The following is a 21862-nucleotide window of genomic DNA, read 5'->3' as shown; positions in this document are numbered from 1 at the left end:
TGGCTCACATTTGTGTGCCCTGTTCAATCACGGCTTAGCCTCAGGCTATGTCCTTAAGGAATGGAGCACTGCTACTGTCATCCCAGTCCATAAAGGGGGAGCAACTACAGACCCTGGGAACTATCAGCCCATTAGCCTGATGAGTCTGGCATGCAAAGCTATGGAGGGCATCATCATGGACCTGCTTAACAAAGATATAGGCAATCTCCAAACACTTGACCCCATGCAGTTGAGCTTTGTCCAGGGGAAATCCAGCCTGCTGAACTTAGTTGACTTCTTTGAGGCAGTCACCAAGGCTGTGGATGAGGGTAAGGCAGTGTATACAGCCTACCTCGACCTGGCCAAGGTCTTTGATACCATTCCCCACTCAGGTATCACTGATAAACTCACCAAACTAGGCATAAATCCTTACATCACTAGGTGGGTTGCAAATTGGCTCACAGACAGGACCCACAGAGTGAAATTTGCGGATTCCAAGTTAGACTGTTAATCAGTCATGAATGGAGTCTCAAAGGGTTTGGTCCTGGGCCCTCTCCTGTTTGACATCTACTTTTCAGAAGTCCAGGCCAACACAGAAAGACTCTGGCTGACCAAGTTCTCTGAAGACTGCAAGCTAGGAGTCATTATCAACTCCCCAAGTGATGCAGACATCCTACAAAAAGGCCTCTTTGAGACCAATGACTGGTGTCAGAACCATGGCCTGAAGCTTAATGCCAAAAAATGCGTTATCATCCTTTTTGGAAAAAAAATCAGTTCCCATGAATTACCACGTTGATGGTAGCCCACTGAACACTGAAGGGGCCATAAGAGATCTGGGCACCCGGGTCGACAGCCACCTCACCTTCGACCATCACATTGCCACTGTGATCAAAAAGTCCTTCTATGTGGTACATCTTATAACCAAAGGTTTCACATCCAGGAAGAAAGAGGTCATCATCCCTTTCTACATATCCTTCATTAGAACAATCATTGAATATAAAGCCCCGTTTGACATGTACCTGACCAGACACCGCCAACTGCTGGAGAGGCCACAAATGTACCTCATGAAAAGGATCCTAGGCCTTAAACACATGTCCTACATGGGCAGACATAAGAAACTTCAGCTGTTCTCAGTCTCTTATCATCTACTTAGAGGTGACCTCTGCTTGACTTACAAAGCCATGTCTGACCCAGCCCTACCTGAAATGCTACACCTAAAGAAATCCCAATCCCCCCTCGCCACATGCTCCAGAGATCACAACCTCATTACCACAATTAACAGAACATGCTGGAGGGACAGGTTCATCTCCCAAAGACTGCCCATACTCTGGAATAAGCTTCCAGTTCATGTCAAGCTGAGCACCTCACTGGCCCTCTTCAAGAGAAATCTTGATGAGTGGATGGGTAACAGAAAGTTCACTCCAGGGATCATTCCAGTTGCCCTACTGGATATCGGTACTGTGAACTAACATCGGGTGGCACAGTGACTGGGCAATTTTTTTTGGGCTAGGCTTATAAAGACTCCAGGGCCATTAGCCTAGTACATACCTATGTACCTATGAATATCCGTAACCTCAAAGGTAAGGCCCAGATTTGTGCTGAACTCATAGTTAATGGTACTACATATACAGAACCTGTGGATATAGCAAAGCTACTGGCTGACAGGTTCATTGAAAACTTCACTCCCCTCTCCCCATCACATATACCCCAAAGCATCCCTAATGCCTGTCCCCCACCTAGTATCTCTGAGGAGAAGGTATAAACACCCTCTCCAAGGCCATAAAGACAGTCTCTATGGGACCAGACAACATCCCGAGCTGTGTTCTACATGGGTTAAAACAGGAATTAGCATCACTATTGGGCACGCTTTTCAATCTCATCCTAAGCACTGGCTTCATCCCAGTAGACTAGAAAATAGATACCATCATCCCTTTGCACAGAAGAGGTGCATCCATCTACCCTGGAAACTACAGACCCATTAGCCTGACCAGCCTTATCTGCAAGGCCATGGAACAAATCATCAATAGACCTTATTAACAAAGATATGAGAAATCTTGAAATGCTCAGTCCCACCCAGTTTGGCTTTGTCAAGGAGATATCATGCCTGTTAAACTTGGTGAACTTCTTTGAGACAGTCACCAAAGCCCTAGATGAAAGCAGATCTGTGCATATGGCCTACATAGACTTAGCAAAGGCCTTTGACACAATCCGAAAAGTAAAACAACAAGGTACCAGGCTAGATGCAAAAACCACCAACTTTAATAACTTCAATAAAATGATAAGCATTTTTGTTCTACTATAAATGTAAAACTTCTTCAGATAAATGCATTAGTTTAAAACTCCATTTAAGTACCATAAGAAATCATGTAATAGCCAATCATATGCCTAGAAAAACATGTCATTGAAAAAATTCATCCCAACAAAGTACCATCCTAAAAACATCACTACTTGACTCCACCCAAACATCAGTTAAAAATAAAGATCCATTAATAAAAATACATTCAGTCAGTAAGTTGTAACTACATATAGATATGTAAAATTTATATTTATATATATATATATATGTGTGTGTGTGTGTGTGTGTGTGTGTGTGTGTGTATATATATATATATATATATATATATATATATATATCTCTATGAAATATAAAATTCAGATAATTAAAATTAGAAATAAAAATACAGCCAGAGATGTTAACTTACCTATCCTAAGCTTGTAATTTCAGCAAAGGTAAAATTCTAGCTTGTTCATTGAGCCCTGGACAGATATATGGATTACAATAAATCTGTCAGTAAACCTCCCTTGTTTCTAGCAAAATTGGCCAAGGCCCTTCTCTAGGATCCTGTTTAAGTTCCTCACTTACAGTAAACTTGAAAAAGTGATCTGGATATTCCTTAATGTGTTTAAACAAAGCATTAGTATTTCTGCCCTTCCTGACATTGTATAGATGTTCACAAATATGTTCACAAAGTCTTCTTTCCATTTTACCCAGGCAGAAACAATTGCATGTTTGACATAAAGTAGCATAAATCACCCCACACTTTCACAATTGTGCCTCTCTTTAAGATAAAAATATTTGTCCCTAATTTCGAAATGTTACCCTTCAATTATGTACTTACAATAATTACATCTACCGCACTTCCTTATACCAGGGTCACCGACAATACTTTTCCTATTAAATTCAAAGACATTCTTAAGACACACACCCTTTCTATACAAAATTGTGTGGTATAACCCCACCTTATCCCTAATGTCTCTATCAGATTTTTTCAGAGACATGTTTTTTGTGAGCATATGAATGGCTATTACATGATTTCTTATGGTATTTAAATAGAGTTTAAACTAATGTATTTATCTGAAGAAGTTTTATATTTATAATAGAACAAAAGCACTTATCATTTTATTGAAGTTATTAAAGCTGGTGGTTTTTCTATCTAGCCTGGTAACTTGTTGACTTACTTTTCAGAGTTTGTGTTTTTTGTGGATTTTCTTTGACATAATCCCCCACGCGGGTATCATTGATAAACTCACCCAGCTGGGTATCATCCCATATATTGTCAGGTGGGTTGTAAACTGGCTCACTGATAGAAGTCATACAGTCAAAACAGGAGACTCCACCTCCTCCAGCAGACTTGTAACCAGTGGTGCTCCATAGGGATCGGTTCTTGGACCCCTACTGTTCAGAATCTATTTCTCCGAAGTACATGCTAAAACTAAAGAACTGCGGCTGACAAAGTTTGCTGATGACTGCAAACTGGGAGTGATCACTGAAACCCCTAGCAATGTCAACATCCTTTAGGAAGGTCTTATGCAGACTAATGATTGGTACCAAAGTCATAGTCTTAAACTTAATGCAAAAAAATGCATTATCATCTCCTTCAGCAAGAGTGATGTTCCTTCAAAGTACCAAATGAATAGCAATACCCTAAGCACTCAGTCAGTGGTGAGAGATCGGGAACACAGGTCGACAGCAACCTTAACTTCGATCACCATGTTTCTACGGTGGTAAGAAAGGCATTTAATATTGTCATCTAATGATTAAGGGCATTGCTGTAAAAAAAAAAAAAAAAAAAAAAAAAAAAGAGGTTATAACCCCCCTACCCCCTGTACACCTCCCTCATCAGGCTAATAATAGTGTACAACGCTCCCATTGGTATGTTCCTTTCCAAACACTTGCAGCAACTGGTGATACCACAAAAGTTCTTTAAAAAGAAAATTCAGGGACTTCAAGGTCTGTCTTATGTGGACAGACTGAAATCATTGTCACTTTATTCTGTGTCATACAGACTGCTCAGAGGCCTTGCATATAGAGCGATCTCTGACACAGCTTTAATGGAAATGCTGCACATTCACAAGTCAAATGGCACATGGGTCACTCACTCAAAGGACCTTAACCTCGTATGTGACATCAACAGAACTTGCTGGAGAGACATATTTGTCTCACAGAGGTTGCCCTGCCTTTGGAACAAGCTTCCTATTCATGTCAAACAAAACCCCTCAATGGCCCTATTTAAGTGTAATTTGGATGACTGGATGGGTAACCATAAATTCACCCCAGGGCTTCCACCTGTATCCCTCTTGGGCAGGGTCAATACATTCTGATTTTAGTGTCTGCTTGAACCAGACACCCTTGGGAACACAGTTTGAACTTGACTAGGCTTGTAAGGGCCCTGGGGCCATTAGCCTCGTAAACTCCTATGATGCTATGATTCTAAGACCTACATGGAATGCATATGTGAGAGCACCAATGCCTAGACTGACTCTTGCTACAAGTTTTCAAGTTATGTCTGTCCTGATGCCAGAAGGCTTGTTGGAATCAGTGCTCTGATCCACAATTTCAATGCAGAATATACTCCTGGGTACTCCAGTGCACTTCAAAACACTGCTTGTTAAAGTTTGCAGGCTTGATCTATTTATTCCTAAGAGACAGCAGGATGGATCAGGTGGTTCCTCATCAATGAATGGGCTAACTTTTTTCATTGTCTTATGACCTTTAAACTATATAAGCTCGAATACTGCCTGCCACTGTCATGTAAGCTGTCAGAGACAGAAAAATTGTCTAACTAACACTCCCAGAACAACAGTGTCTGTAACCTCATCCATCCAAGGTTACATCTCAGAACTGGTAATCACATTTCCTCTCCAGGCACAAATGCCTGGGGGTAATCTCCATTCCACAGTAAAAGATTCAATGGAATTTGATGCTTTTATGACAAACATTTCAATTACCTTGTAATCAGGAGACAGTTAGTAGCTTCTCAAGCATTACCTGGACCTTATTTTCTGTCTGCCCCCATTTCTACCTTTCCATCTGCCTTCTGGGTCCCTCTCTCTGCTGCTAGAGGTTAAGGACTGTCCCATCTAATATTTATGTTAATACCTGGGTAGGAGTGACCATACACTTGCAATTAACAAGCCGGAGTCAAAATAAAGATGCATAGTACACAATAGGTGTATCCAAGGGAATGCAGGGCTACAATAACAGACTTGTACAATTCAGAGTAGTTTACTCTGTAAACATAAACAGTATACCAGTACAAAACTGAATCATAAAGCAAGACCTACTGAAAGAATATCATATAGGAGTAAATTCCAGAGTACTGTAGCATGCAGGGTGCACATGGCTGCAAAGCTAGTGTAGACAATGATATACTGCATGAGTTAGTGTTGAACAAGGAACTGGAAACAATGGGCTGCTGCTGTATATGCTACAAAGGATATAGACAATGCAGCCTAACATGCAGCAGTAGGGGCAAGGCCTTAGGTAATCAGGGCACATTGCCCATACATGCTAACTAGTAGGTATACTGGCAAATAAGGGCAAAAGGCTAGTAGCTGAGACCCTAGAGATGCATAGCAAGGGCCTTAAACATTACAATGTACAGAAATGCATGCATGGAATATTGGTGGTACATGCAAGTGTGATGTGGCAGTAATAAAAATAGATACCACTACAAGTGAAGGCACAGAATGGGGTTGGCACATATACAGCCAACACTATGAGATATAGCTGTTTAGGAACACTCAGAAGACCTGAATGCATATGGCTAGACATCCATAGGGAAATATTTTAGAAAATCTTCACTGCTGAAACAACATTTGCAGACATACCCAGAAAAAATAAAAACATCTTGTAGGTAAATCATCTTGAAGACAGGTACAATAGTGCATACCTGTACTGGGTAGATGAGCATGCTTTTAGCATCTTGGAAGAAAAACACTTTGGGGGAGCTTTCTCCAGGCTGTTAAACAGGATTAGTTCATAGGTTCATAGATTAGTATTAGGCAAACTGCCCTTTTGGGCCATTTGAAGCCTAGCCAGTTAACCCATGTGGGGATCAAATCTTGCACCTTGTGTCTTCCTCCCACCCCCTCTCATGTGATATGTGAATAAAAGCTGGCATTCAGGAGGTCTGAGAAAATGCAGATGGAAGAAGGAGGAGTATATATTGAGTAATCTACAGATTTTTTTTATTAAGGATTGGGTAAGTCCACTAGGCACAATCCCTGTTTTCAGGGATGACCCAGGAGATTAATTTGGTAAGTTAATAACCACATTGTTGATATGACATTGTTCTTAATCAGTGATATGCAAATTAACAGATTATTCCTAGCCTCATATCTAAATTTTATTCTGGCCATAATTTTCCTAACAGGATATGCAGTCTCTCACAAATGCCTTCAAAAGTATTTCTTACATCAAATTTAGTCAATGCTTCTCTTTAAAAATACTTCAACAAGTTTTGTTTTGTTTGAAACAAGCTCCTAAAGCTCAGAATCTCTCCAGGAAGCTTTATGTTTTTATATATTTAACTTTGCAAGACACAAAAGTAATTAGTCTCAAAATCAAACTCAATGTCTTTCAGTTGGTATGTGAATAGTAATTCTAATTTGTTGAGGTTGAAACCCCAATAATGCCATGAGGTTAGTCCAAAAAATAAAAATAAATCAATAATAAATAAAAAATTTCTGTCGAGAGGTAACCTGTTTGTCCCTTTGTGGTGAAACATGAATGACATTTTCCATCTTGCAACAGCAATATTTCTGATCCTCTTTGTACTAAAATGCAGCTGTTGCTCAAGTTGATAGGTAGGTGGAGATTTTCTTGGCCCAGAAGAGTAGGGAATTTATTTTTCAAGTCAAAAGTCAAAGTAAACTTTATTGTCATTTAGCCTACACAAGTGCAGTCTAAATGAAATTGCATGCATCAGGCTCGAATTGAGAAGACGTATATATGCATACAAGAACGCATACAATGGGCATATATTCATCATTTCACATTAAACAGGTTATTCTGCTACATATTACCACAATTTACCTTAGCTGTAATTTTCAGCCGATGAATTATTTGTTTTTGCACAAGTTCCTATTGCACTGTGATTCTCACATGAATAAGAGGATCTAGTTAGTATAATATTGCACATTCACTGCCATCTATGTATTGTTTATGTTTAACTGTCTCTCATTTATTTGCACTAAAAGAGTTGGCTGTCCCATATATTGTCAGTGTACAGCTTCATTGAGATTATTGCCAGAGTTCAAAAGTCTCACCACCTGAAGGAAGAAGCTGTTTCTGAACCTGGACATTTTACAGCACATGCTGTGGTATCGTCTGCTGGACAACAAGCATGCAAATAGTTCATAAACAGGGCGTGTAGGACCCTTGATTATTTTGTAACTCTCTTGTGACATTGTGCTGTGTATTAGTCCTGTAGTGCTGGGAGTTTGGAGCCCGCTAAATTCTCTGCCAGTTTCACTATCCTTTGTTGGACTTTTTGATTTGAAACTGAGCAGTTCCTGTAGCACACTGAAAAGTTACACATTAGGATACTTTCTATGGTACCCTACACAAGGTGCAGAGGACAGGGGGTGGTAGACTCACTTTCCTCAGTCTCCTCAGGAAATGCAGACATTGATGAGCCAAGATAGATCCTCCCCAATGTCAACCCCCAGTAATTTTGTGCTCTTTACTCTTTCCACAATCTTGCCATTAATCATGAGAGGAGAATGAGCTGGTTGTGTTTTCCTGAAGTCCATTACGATCTCCTTTGCTTTGTTAACATTAAGGTCAAGGTTGTACTTGGCACACCAGTCAGTCAGTGTGCTCACTTCCTCCCTGTAGTCTTTTTCGTCTCCTTTACTGATGAAGCCCATGACTGTAGTGTCATCCACAAACTTGATGATGTGGTTGGTGTTGAATCTAGCTTTACAGTCATGAGTTACTACAGTAAACAGTAGTGGACTCAACACACAGCCTTGAGGTACTCCTGAGTTGATTGTGATGCTTTTCGAAGAGTTATTGCCCACACATATCCTTTGAGGTCTTTCAGTCAAGAAGTCCAGGAGCCAGTTGCACATATGGGCACTGATACCAAGATGAATACGTTTTTCGATTAGCTGTTGTGGGCTGACAGCACTGAATGCTGAATTGAAGTCAGTAAACAGCATTCTGACATAGCCATCCTTGTTCTCAAGGTGTGCCAATGAGAGATGCAATGCAAATGAAATGGCATCCGCCGTGGACTGATTGGCACGATATGCGAACTGGAGTGAATCTAGTGCCACTGGAAGGCTTGCTGTCAGGTGTTTTTTGTCTAACCTTTCAAAGCTTTTCATAATGGTGGACATGAGGGATGCTGGTCTGTAGTCATCAATGCTTGAGGGAGATGATTAATTTGGCAATGGAATAATATTTGTGTTTTTGAAGCATTTGGGTACCTTTGTTTCACTGAGGGAGATGTTAAATATATCCGTTAGTAGAGTGCTTACTTGTTCAGTATAGTCCTTTAACACCTTTCCCATGATGTTGTTCAGTCCTGCAGCCTTCCTAGGGGGTCACCTGCTGTAGGGTCCTCTTCACCTCCATTGAGTTTAGGCTGAGCACTTCAACTCCTGGGTCTGCATCGAGTTTCACTGCCTTGGAGCTGTTCCTCTCCTCGAACCTGCAGAAAAAGGTGTTCAGCCTATCCAGGAATTCTGTGTCGTCCTGCATTGGGCTAACAGGGGGTTGTATTCAATTATGTTTTCTATGTCCTGCCACATGCACCTGGGGTCTCTCATGTCAGTGAAGTGGTTCTGGACTTTTTTTCCATAGGCCCTTTTTGCTTCCTTTATCCCTTGCCACACTGAGAGATTCCTTGTCTTTTGATTTGAATGCCACATTATGTTCCTTCAGAAGCTCATATACTTTGCTGGTGAGCCAGGGTTTTTGTTTGGCTCTTACGATGATATTTATGTTGATGGTCACATCATGTACACATTTAGATATATATGCCATCACAGTTTCTGTGTATTTGTCTAAGTTAACATGTAGATCAGCTGTTGCAGCCTCTTTGAATATGCTCCAGTTTGTATTGTCGAAGCAATCTTGGAGTGCTGTGATTGCTACATTTGGCCATACCCTGATATGCTTCACAGTGGGTTTTTCCCTGATTAGTGCAGATTTATATGCTGGTATTACCATAATTGTGAGGTGTTCTGAGCTGTCCAAGTGTGGGTATTGCACTGCTTTATATGCCATCCTGATATTGGTGTATACCTTGTCCAAGGTGTTGCTACCCTTTGTTGTAAATCCCACAGGCTAGTAGTAGATGGGTAATACTGACCTAAAATCTGCCTGGTTGAAATCCCCTGTAATAATGTGTGCAAAATCCGGGTTCTTATTCTGCAGCTCACATATTTAGTCATACAGCATAGCCAGTGCATCTTTAGTGTTTGCACGCAGTGGGACATACACAGCTATGATGCTGACACCACTGAACTCTCTAGGCAGATAAAAGGGTCTACATCTGACTGCTAAGAACTCTGTTTTCAGAGCAATGGCTGAGAACAGTCTCACAGTTTATGCCCCAGCTATTGCTTACATACATGCAGACTCCACCTCCTCTATTTCTCCCACTGAGTGCTTGATCTCTGTCTGCACAAAAAGCAGTGAGCCCTTCCAGTTGTACTGCACCGTCATTAATGCTACTATGCAGCCAAGTTTCTGTAAACATACGAACACAAGTATTTCTCATCTTGCTTTGTGATGTTATTTCCAGCCTTATGTAGTCCATCTTATTATCCAGAGAGCACACGTTTGCTAGAAGTAAGGATGTTAATGCAGGCCTGAAAGGCCCTTTTGTTGGTATTTTTTCAATGTGATATTGAAAGATAAAAGACTGGTTTAGACAGACTCCAAGGTACGTGAGGGATGTGATTGTTTTAACTCAGGATTTGCTTAGGTCTATAAATATTAATTTGTCTTAGGTGCTTTAGCTAGGTTTTGTCAGGTACCAAAGAGAAGAGCTTTAATCCTGGGGGAGTTTTATAGAAGTCTGTATTAGATAAGCCACTTATTCAGGGAGTGGAGGTTATTTTGGAGCCAAGTTTGGATTTTTAAGTGGGAGTGCCTGGATGATTGTCACATGTCATCCACATATGAGATAACAGGTATGTGGTGAAGGTCGTGAGAGATTTTATTGATATAAATGAAGATAAGTAAGGGCAGTACTCCTTTGATGAGAGGAGCTGCACTGGAACAGGAAATGGACATTCATAACTCTGCGTTGTTTTTATTTTGATGCATTTAATAAAGTAATCATCTGGCAAATGCAGGTAGTGCTAATAGTTTTTTATATCTATAAGACATACAACTAACTGTTTCACTTATGTCAGTTGCTGAAACTTAAAAGCTCAACAGATGATTTTTTTGTTCTGATCCAGATAAGGAATTTGAAAATGGTAACAGAGTAAAATGTGAATCACTGGAATTGAAAGGAGACATTTAATCTTGAGAAATTAAAAACAAAAAGTCTGGCAGTTGGTGCAGAGGACTAACGTTATGAAGGGTTAATGAACTGTTTCCTATAGTCCAGGATTTGATCCCTTTAGCCTCCATTTACCTACTGTGTGAGTGAAAGTCACTGAACCAGGCACTGCTCCCTTGCTGAATCTAACAAAGTTCGATGTGGATCAGATTTGCTAACTGGGTTAGAGCACTGATCCCACTGAACTATTTTCAGACGCAGTCCAGGAGAAACAACTTTGTAAGAAGCAGCGTAACAAAAGTCCTTCATTGTACAACATTCATTTTTACATCTGTTAAATTACAGTCAAAATATTGTTTGAGCAAAGGTAAGTAGCATTCTAGTAATTGCGTTCAACTACATAGATTATAAACTACTTCTAATTACCAAAACTGACAAACCACAAAAACAGACAGTCACATTTTGTTGTGTTCTAGCTGGGTCTATTTCATGACTGCGCAATGGCTATTGTAGCTAAAGGCTTTGTCAGTCACTGAAACAATTGTTACAAAGCTAGTACCCCTACTACTGGGTAAGTTAACTTGATTACTGAAGTACAAGTAGTTGAGTCCGAGGCTGTGAAACTCAGTTCTTTAAGCAGCAGATGATACATAGACTAAAAAGTAGGGGCGTAGCTTACAGTGCGGGATTGGCTCCAACAAAGAGTAGGACTCTCAAAGCGATTCGTTTATGCAGGTTCCACTGCTCCACAGCGACAGCGACTATGAGGCCTCCAACGAACAGCATATTTGTGTCCTTCAGGTACTGCATGCAGACCTACAGGCAAGGCAATGAAAGAGTCAGGCTAGAAACCAGTCTTTGCTATAGTTTACATAGCTAGTGTTACATTAAAGATTTACATTATGTAATGCATGGTACGTGTTGACAGTGAGCTCCAACAGGAGGGACAGAGTACATCTTTTCCTCTTTAATTGAGCACTACAGCTGTCAAATGCAGATCCCTAAAGTGACTTATTATGCTTATGAAACAGACATATTTTCTTTAACTGATTAAAGGGGACCAATGATGATAAAGATATGTCTGATTATGATTTATACGCATGCAGTAGAAGGCTCTAATGCATACCTGAGAACCTGCCAGACTCCTGAAAAATGATTGCATATTTCATAAAATAAACAGATAAATATGGTACTTACAGCCATTAACATTATGGCAAAGGAAGGTTCTTATCACCCATAATAAATAAAATCAGATAAAGGTATACTGTATATTATAACATCAGTAAAATAACTAAATTGGAAAATGCATACTGCGAGCAATTATAATAAGAAAGATTTTTTTTCTAAAATCATCATTATTGTGAAATTTTGTCCATATTGTTGACTCCTTAAATGTCTTACTCTTAGTCCTTCATACTACTTAATGATATTTTCAGAATTTACAAATATGTTTATGTACTTTAAATTGTGAGTACAAAATGAGCTATTTTTGAACTTGGGAAGGGTTCCTTTGGCTAAGGAACTAGATAAGAATGAGGCAGGAGTTTGCTCAAGACTACAGCATTTATAGATTTCTGTTAAAATGGCCTCTGGTAAAGAGAACAAGCTGACACAGGAAGAAAACAGAAGATTAGATAGCAGGGAATTGTTTGGGAAATGTTGTAAGTGTTGAGGTGTATCCACAGAACTGACGGCAACAGACTTAAATGTAGAAGTTGCACTTCACTCCGTGACACAGAGGAATGGAGCCCTTAGTGTTTTCCAGGTGACTGGGGGTTTATTAGTGACTCTGCACTGAAGGAGCTGGCCAGGAAGGGAGAGCAGTGAAAGGGGTATGGCTCACTTGCTCCTCCTGGGGCTAGGACGGGTAGTGTGTACCTGTGGGAGCACACAGAGAAAGTGCAGTTTTTCAGGTGGAGACTGAAGAAACCACTTCCCATACTTGAGGGGAGGGGGGATTTTTGTTGGCATTGTCCCTCGGGAAGGTGAGGGATAACCAGTGCAAACAGCCCCTGGTATTCCCCTCTTCAGCTCTGCAAGCTGGGTGTCCATGGAGAAAATACAGGGCTATGAGGAAAACCATCAAGCCATGCCTGATGGCTGTCTAAATGAAAGGCTGTCCAAGTTGCCTCTGACCTCACAGATGAAAAAATGGCTCAATTAGCTGGGAAGGAGCTGAAGGTCAACAGGCAGTGGGGTAAAGAACACTAAAAAATAGACTTGGATATGGAAGCTGGTAACTAAAGAACCATTCCTTTTTATCCACTGAACTTGAAAAATGTGATGCAGTCATTGGGGTAAGTGACAGTCAGGATGCAGTCATTGGGGGTAAGTGGCAGTCAGGCACTGGTGTAAAGAGAACTAAAAAAGGCTTGGATGTAGAACATACCTCTCATCCTGTTAGCACAAGAAATCTACACAAAGCTTAAAATAATGGGGGTCAAAGGCCCAAAAATAGGGACTGATTTTAAATATTGCTCATATAAACTTAGAAAGTTGCTAGAATAACAGGTTTTATGTTAGCATGCATTTTCTGAACAATATAAAATCTGAAACTCAAATATGTGTCATTATTTAGTGACTTCAATCCATGGTGATTTGCCAGAAAAAAAACACAAATTTTATGAGGAACAGACCAAAAATATGAGTCAAAAGTCTGGGCTTTCTGTGAAAATCTGGACAGTTAAGAGGTATGATATAGAAGTTGATGATTATTGAAAACATTCATTTTCAGCCATCATACTTGGAAAGGTTGACACAATCATTCGGAAGGACAGAAACCGTAATGTGTGGAATAATCACAAATCTTCAAATGACTTAGACACACAGGACAGTCAGAAGGCCTTGTAGGTGATGAACTTAGCATAGCAGAGCATATTGTAATTGCAGGGTACATTGTAAATGAATTTACACTGATCTGAAGAAGTTTGAAGCTATTGAAAATAGTTTAGTATATCAGGATGCTGCAGTGGTGCAGTGGTTTGCATTGTCGCATGGCAGCAAGAGGTTCTCTTGTTCAATTCTTAACTGGGGTGCCTTATGTGTGGAGTCTGCATGTCCTTCCTGCATTAGTGTGGGTTTCCACTTGGTGCTCCAGTTTCCTCCCACATTACAAAGATGGGGGTTTGGAGCATTTCTCCCTGGGCCAATACTGCAAATTGACTCATTCCAAGTTGGTAAACAAATATTAAGTAAATAAATAAAATGCTTCTCTTTCACCTTAGTTGCTCACTAAAGTTTCCTTTTAGTTCTAATAAACTGTGTTTTCTTTTCTATTTGTTCAGGGTTATAGCCAGCTAAAGCATACTGCGAACTGTTAGGAGCTGTCAGCCATTTCTTATTTGGGGAAATATATAATAAAGGAAAAAAAATATTTTGTCATAAACGAAGAAGGAGGAAATCCATACAAGTGAAAGAAATAGCAAAACTGCTGACTTGAAAAATAAAAAAAACTTAATGAGGCTAATCAGTTTATGTTCAGCACAGTCATACCAAGTGATTTTTAAATAAAACACAGATAACACTTGAGTATTTAAAATAAATTTACATGACATCTTAAAACAAGTGTGGGCTAATTACATAAAATAATTAGTCTGGTTTTAAATATAGGACTCAAAAAGAGGCCTGTCCTTTAAACCATGACAATCATGCACTTTAAACATACATGACTACTTGCTATCATAACATGACACATTGACCAAATTGATACCCAACTTAATATTTCATAAATGATGGATTTGAATGACCAAAAATCATGTGGGAAGACCCTTCAGTTATGATGTGTTTTGATAGAGTATTTTGCATGTCACAGTCATTAATCTCTCATATGTTCTTTTATCCTTTGTCTAAGGCAACAAATACTTTTACTTATATAAAATCTAATGGCACATTGCTATATAAATAACATACTTGTTTTACTTTTCAGGCTTTTTTATGCTAAACTAATTTCCTGTTGTTGGATAGCTAAAAGTAATTCACTTTCTAATAAATGAAAACAGTTGACAGCCACCACACTGATAAGTTTCTTTTAAATTAAAAAAATTGCATACTTGTGTCCTGACATCTAAAGGACTAATTTATTGTCTTGTTTCATCTCCTTTTCTTCCTGAAGCCATCATCACATGTTAATACCTGCTATACTTAAACAGCACATGTCTAATGACATTAACTGTTGAAGTCATACTTAACAATAAGCACACTTATTATATCTATTGAACATCTTGGTTTTATGTGTTGTCTGTCTAATTTATGTTATTTCATAATACTTTTTTTAAACTGTGAGAATAACCCCTGGTATAATAATTTTGAAATAATTCTTCATAAAAATTCACATGAGTACATGACACAATGTGAAAAAAATATTTTTGGAATATTAACCTTAGCAGGTTATAGGTACTGGGCTGGATTCATGAATGCTTACACTAAGGGTACACTTTTCTGAATGAATAGACAATACAAGAATAACTCCCACCTTCTTTTTCCTAATTTTAGTTCTTATACTCATTTTCTTGTAGCCTTAAATGCCAAGGTGGATTCATAAGGGTTACCACAATGTGTAGTACCGTGTCTACACTTAGTCTAATCTTTCTGAGTGAATAGACAGCACAAAAATGTGGTATGGATATTTATGAATACAGATTGTGTACACTTAGTGCAGGCATTCGTGAATCCGGCCGTTATCTCGTATAATGTAGTAATCTACTTTTGTTCAAAGCTTTGCAATAAATACCATACCGTAATTTGTATTTACTGAATATAAACCAAACATCTAGCAGTGCTATAGTGTGCGAATTATAAGGAAAAGAAATGGAAGCCCAAATCATTGTTATGTGTATATATATATATATATATATATATATATATATATATATATATTTATTTTTTTAAATTCAGAGACTGAGCGTATCAATGAAGTAGCTCGAGTGTTTTATGAAATCATATAGGTGGTAAGTGTTTTTTTAATAGAAAGTTGGATTTATTTATGTATTTATTTATATATTTGCTGCATAGCATTAAAGAAAACAAATTACTTACCTGTTAGGTGGTGGATTATAGCATTCTAATGAATATTTGTGGGAAAATGGAAGGATAAATGGAAAAGATTATTTTTAGTCAATAAATCATGGTGTTAAGGGAAGTATTGTAATGAATACTTTACAGGAAATTAGATAGATTTTTGGGAAGGTAAAAAGGTGAAACTAATGGTTATTTGCTGTTGATCAGTTAAAATAAAAGTTATAATTGGGTGAGCCATGGAGAAAAAAAGAATAAAGAGAGAAATCTGAAGATTATTAAATGAGGTGTTATAAAAGGGGTTAACCCTCCTGCAAAAACACTTTAAAAATGTTTTTCAGCATTTTTTTGGAGAGTGCAATTTTGGAATTCTGATCCTTGGTATATTTTATTTATTTATATATTTATTTATTAGAATTCGCTTACCGGGAAAGCCCACTGGGCCAAAAAAAAAACATTTTCAGTGGAGGCCCGAGGAGAAAAGCTCCACAATGTCAATTGCAATCCACTAAGCACAGAAGAGGTTATCAGGGACCTGGGGACCCAGGTTGACAGTGGCCTTTCTTTTGACACTCACGTTGCTAAAGTGGTTAGAAAGACCACCTGATCATGAAGGGATTCACATCCAGATCTAGTGAGGTCATTGTTCCCTTCACTTATCAGACCAATGATAGAGATCTGCAGCAATTGGAGAGACCAAAAGTTCCTCACCAAAAGGATAAGGACTCCAAAATCTGTCATATGCTGCCAGATTGAAGAAACTCCAGCTCTATTCAGTCACATACCATCTGCTCAGAGGTGACATTTGCCTGACATACAAGGCCATGTCCAACCCGGAATTAATGGACATGCTCCACCTCAAAAAATCCAAATCCACCAAAACCACTAGAGCAAGCGACTTAAACCTTAACGGATATAAATAGGATGTGCTGGAGGGATAGATTTATCACTCAGAGACTCCCTATGCTGTGGAATAAAATCCCGGTCCATGTGAGGCAGAGCACCTCGCTGGCTCTGTTCAAGAAAAATCTTGACCTGTGGATGGGAGATAATCATCTCTGTGTCACTGCTGGACAGAGGCACAACAAACTAATGGGTACAGTATTTTTCATATAAGGGGCTTATAAATGCCTTAGGGCAGATAGCCTAGTATAAACCTATGAACCTATGAACCTATGTAAGTTAGTATAACAGTACATACAATATATAACAGTTAGTAGATAAAAACAGTATGACAAAACAGACATATCAAGAATCTCCATGGCAATACCCAGATTTGCTCTGAGTGACTGCACACTGTACCTCCTATACTAAGCCAACATACTAGCCGACAGATTTAGTGCCAGATTTACCCCTCCACCCCCCTATAGGACCAATCTCAATACCCGAAGAATACCAGGCACACTTCATTACTGCAGCACAGGTTTAAGCTGCATTGTCTAAGGCCAAGAATACAGCTTCCATGGGACCCGACCATATCCTTGGCTGTGTTCTACATGAATTACAAAACAAAATGGCATCACATCTGTGTGCTCTGTTCACTCATAGCCTCACTTCAGGCTTTGTCCCTACCGAATGGCACACTGCTACAGTCATCCCTCTCCATAAAGGAGGAGCGACTACAGACCCAGGAAATTATCACCCCATTAGCCTGACAAGTCTGATATGTAAGGCTATACAGCGCATCATCATGGACCTAATTAACAAGGATATAGGGACTCTCCAAACTCTAGATCCCATGCAATTTGGTTTTGTGAAAGGTAGATTATGCCTGCTCAACCTGGTTGACGTCTTTGAGTTAGCCACCAGAGCAGTGGATGAAGGTAAGGCACTTCATATAGCCTACATCAATCTGGCCAAGGCCTTTGATACCATTCCTCACTCAGGAATTATTGATAAACACACCAAACTAGGCATCAGCCCCTATATCATTAGGTGGATTGTAAATTGGCTCACAGATAGAACACACAGTGTGAAAGTAGCGGACTTCAAGTCAGACTGCTGACCAGTCATGAGTGGAGTCCCACAGGGATCGGTCCTGGGTCCTTTCCTGTTTGACATTTACTTCTCAGAAGTCCAGCCAGCACGGAGGGACTCTGGCTGACCAAATTTGCAGATGACTGCAAGCTTGGAGACATTATTAACTCTCCAAGTGATGCAGACATCCTACAGAAAGGCCTCACTGAGACCAATGACTGTGCCAAAAAATGTATCACCAACCCTTTGGGAAAAGCTCAGTTCCCACTAATTACCACATTGATGGCAGCCCACTGAAGGCATTATAAGAGATCTGGGGACAAAGGTTGACAGCAACCTCTCCTTTGACCACCATACCACACCACACCACTGTGGTCAAAAAGTTCTTCTATGTGGCACATCTCATTACCAAAGGTTTTGCATCCAGGAAGAAAGCGGTCATCATTTCTCTCTACTCTGCCCTCATTAAACTAATTATAGAGTATAATGCCCAATTTGGCAGGACCTCACTAGATACCTGCAACAGCTGGAGAGGCCACAAAAGTACCTCACGAAGAGGATCCTAGGCCTTAAACGCATGTCCTACATGGACAGACACAAAAAAGTCCAGCTATTCTCTGTCTCATATTGTCTACTAAGAGGTTATCTCTGCTTGACTTACAAAGCCATGTCTGACCCAGCTCTGTTAGAAATGCTACATCGAAAGAAATCCCAATCCCTCCACACCACACGCTGCAGAGACCTCATCCTCATTACCACAATCAACAGAACGTGCTGTAGGGGGACAGGTTCATAACCCAGAGACTGCCCATGCTTTGGAACAGACTTCCCATACATGTCAAGCAGAGCACCTCACCAGCCCTCTTCAAGGGAAATCTTGATGAGTGGATGAGAAATAGAAAGTTCACCCCGGGGATCACTCCAGTTGCTCTACAAGAAAGTTCACCCCGGGGATCACTCCAGTGGCTCTACTTGATAAAGGCACTGGGAACTAACAATGTGCGGCACAATGCCAGGGCACTACTATGGACTAGGTTTGTAAAGGCCCCAGGGCCATTAGCCTAGTACATACCTATGAACCTATGAACCTAGGACAGTATTATACAATATTAGAAGAGAGTGTGCAAACACATATGTGCAGTTTTGTATAGGTAAAAGTTACAGACTAATCAAGTAATTGTATTATTATACAATAAAGGTAATATAATGAAAACATGGTCACTTGGCAGTATTTTCTAGGTGTTCAGAGAATATAAGCAGCAGAGTAGTACAGGGTGGGATGGAGGTGTTGATAGATAGTAAGGAAAAGATAGATAGCAAAGTGAAAGATAAATTATTTGTTTTTAGTGGTGATAAAAGAAGGTTTGAAGAGGTGAAGATGTAAATTTAGGTGTGAAATAACTTAGGTGTACAGAGTCAGATTATGGATGGATGAGAATTGAGATATCTGTATTCACTTTCGTCCACTCATAGTGGAAGCACATGACAGGTACCTAATCCAACATATACTTAATTTCTGGAATAGCTCCCTTTACACATCAAACAGAGTACTTGGCAGCTTTTAAAGTCAGTCTGGATGATTAAATGGGTGATCACCATACCTCTCAACTATCCCGAATTCCTTGGTTTTTACCGAGTTTTTGGGTGCAAATAATGGGGTGCCACGATTCCCGAGTGGCACCCTTCATTTCCGATTTATTCTCACTTTTATTTTATTTTTTTTAACTTTCGCGCTTCGTGTGCTGACGTCATCATGTGCGCAGTGACGTCAACACCACCAGCCTGTCGGAATTCTCCATGCACATACTTAGCAGATATTTCCGGCTCTGGTTCAAATGCTTTTGCGAGTGGGAGTCACCAGAGCCAGAAAGGAGTTACAAGAAGTCTGGGGATTTTATTTAGAAGAAGATCGCTCTCGCTGTGGGGATTTGAGTTCGCTCGCTGTGTCACCAGAGAAGGAAATGAGTTACGAGGAGTGAGGGATTTTATTTAGAAGAAGCTCGCTGTGGGGATTTGAGTTCGCTCGCTGTGTTATTTAGAAGAAGGAAGACAATTGAGTTAGGAGGAGTTCGCTCGACTTTTATTTAGAGGTAAGTGTGTGTGTTAGAGAGAAACCTCAGTACTCCGGTCAGCCTTGACCTACCACTCTTAGGGAATAGGATCAGTTTAGTTAATAGTGAAGTTTCTCACCTTGTAGTAAAAGACTCTGTGTATTACACAGCATCACAAAAGACGGTATAAAATATTTTATGGTAGCATCATTACTTAGCACATCATATTTCTATCAGTGTACTGATTAAAAAAAATAGAAGAGAAACATCATTAGGTGTCAAGAGAGAATGCGAGTTCACTGCAAGAAAGAGCTGCCTTACAAGTGATAGTCCTCATTGGCTATGTGTTAACATTCTCAGTATCTCATAAGAGTAACTAGAAAGTATTAAAAAATATTATGTACTCGGTTACAGTGAACAGCAGATTAGCTTGATGGTCACAAAGATAAATTAGCATTCAAAATCATGTTTATCAAAGTACTTTATCTATGGTCATTTTGAGTGACAGAAACACAAAGTGAAGAGTGAATACAGCCAGCAAAAACTGTTCTAACTTGATATTAAGATGTGGCATCAGTTAGCATCTACTGGTGTGTAAACAAACCTTTTCAAGTCCTGCATAGTGCATACCTTCTAGTCTCAGCCTTCCAATAGTATATAGTTACGTGGTATAAAATGTGTGAGAAATGCCAAAAATGAGGCATAGCAGCTTTTTATGTAGTTCACAAGTTGGTGTAAAACTCTGTTTCCTAGCCACCACCACTTGTGAGCTTTGCCCAGGTTTTTTTGTGCTAAGAGGTTGAGAGCTGTGGTGAGAAATGAATTCACTAAATGATAGCCATTAAGTTTCAGACTCCTCTTTTTTTTTTTTTTTTTTTTAAAGCTGCTGATTTGGCATAGTAATATGTTGCTCCGACTGTAGTGCATAGGGTCCAGGGCTCAAAACTTGCTGGTGAAATACATGGTGGTAACACATTTTATTCTAGCAACTTTACAAAATTATACAGAGGCACTGTTTAAAATGTGTCCCTGGTAAGTCCCTAGCCACCACCACTTGTGAGCTTTGTCCAGGTTTTTTGTGCTAAGAATTGAGAGCTATGGTGAGAAGTGAGAAATGAATTCACTAAATGATAGCCATTAAGTTTCAGTCTTCCTATTTTTCAGGAAGCTGCTGATTTGGCATAGTGATATGTTGCTCTGGCTGTAGTGCATTTGATCGTGGGTTCAAAACTTGCCAGTGAAATGCATGGTGGTAACACAACATTTTATTCTAGCAACTTTACAAAATTATACAAGCAATGTTTAAAATGTGCCCCTGGTTTTTGACATTCCCCCCCAAAAAAAAATGAAATTGAAAATAAGTGCGAGACGCTGTGGAAGATGCCTATAGCTTACACTACTGTCATTCTATTTATATTGTGTATATGGAAGTAGACGTTTATGATGGAAATGTTCTGAATTGGGCAGTTTTGTCATTATTGGTTCATGCATTTTGTTTCATTGCCTGCAGTACAGATTACTGGAAAAATGCAACTTCAAACAATAAATTTAAACTGCCCTCTAACAAGTGTGTTGTGTTATACAAGGAATATAATTTAATAAAGTCAGGAAGGTGTATCAAAGAAAACAACACATGTATGTTTCTTGTTTTGTGTGCAAGGGGCCAATGATTTGAAAACAGCCCAAAGGTAATCTTTATCCACCACTGGCCAGATGCATTTTCTTTGGATGTGGTGTGGGTTTTAATGTTGTTTCAATGAATGTGAGTTTCAAGGGCAGAGTTTTAATGCCAAGTCTATTTTCATTGTGAGACAGTATTGCTTTGTTTACCAGATGTCTAAGTGTTTGTGCATTGTTGTGCTGTAAAATGTAAAAAATAAAATCCAAATAATCATTGTAGAAGTAAAGCAGTATGCACACATTAGTGTTTATGGTAAATGGGGCGAAATAGCCAGTTAATGGGACATTGGAATGGCTGCAGGGGAATTCTGGTGCTATATTTTGGTTGTCTGTTCTTCAGTTTGCATTTGAAAGTTAGTATCCCACATTTCCCATTGGAGTGGGTGTGGTTATGTAATTATGTATGCAAATTAG

The 21862-nt window shown here is 39.4% G+C and overlaps 1 protein-coding gene across 4 annotated transcripts in view; it reads right to left on the bottom strand.

Annotated features, from left to right (window-relative positions):
- The window catches only part of SLC13A5 (solute carrier family 13 member 5), a 423982-nt gene that overhangs the window by 137631 nt on the left and 264489 nt on the right, over positions 1 to 21862 (bottom strand). For all 4 annotated transcript variants that reach the window (XM_044054248.1, XM_044054250.1, XM_044054249.1 and 1 more), the window contains one exon: positions 11407 to 11543. In XM_044054248.1, coding sequence (XP_043910183.1) covers positions 11407 to 11543 — 137 coding nt within the window. The remainder of the gene's footprint in view (positions 1 to 11406; positions 11544 to 21862) is intronic.

The sequence above is a fragment of the Protopterus annectens genome, chromosome 13.part0 (assembly GCF_019279795.1).
Source record: "Protopterus annectens isolate FY-2018-M chromosome 13.part0, PAN1.0, whole genome shotgun sequence".
Classification (NCBI taxonomy): domain Eukaryota; kingdom Metazoa; phylum Chordata; order Ceratodontiformes; family Protopteridae; genus Protopterus; species Protopterus annectens.
This window is presented reverse-complemented; position numbering and strand designations above follow the sequence as displayed.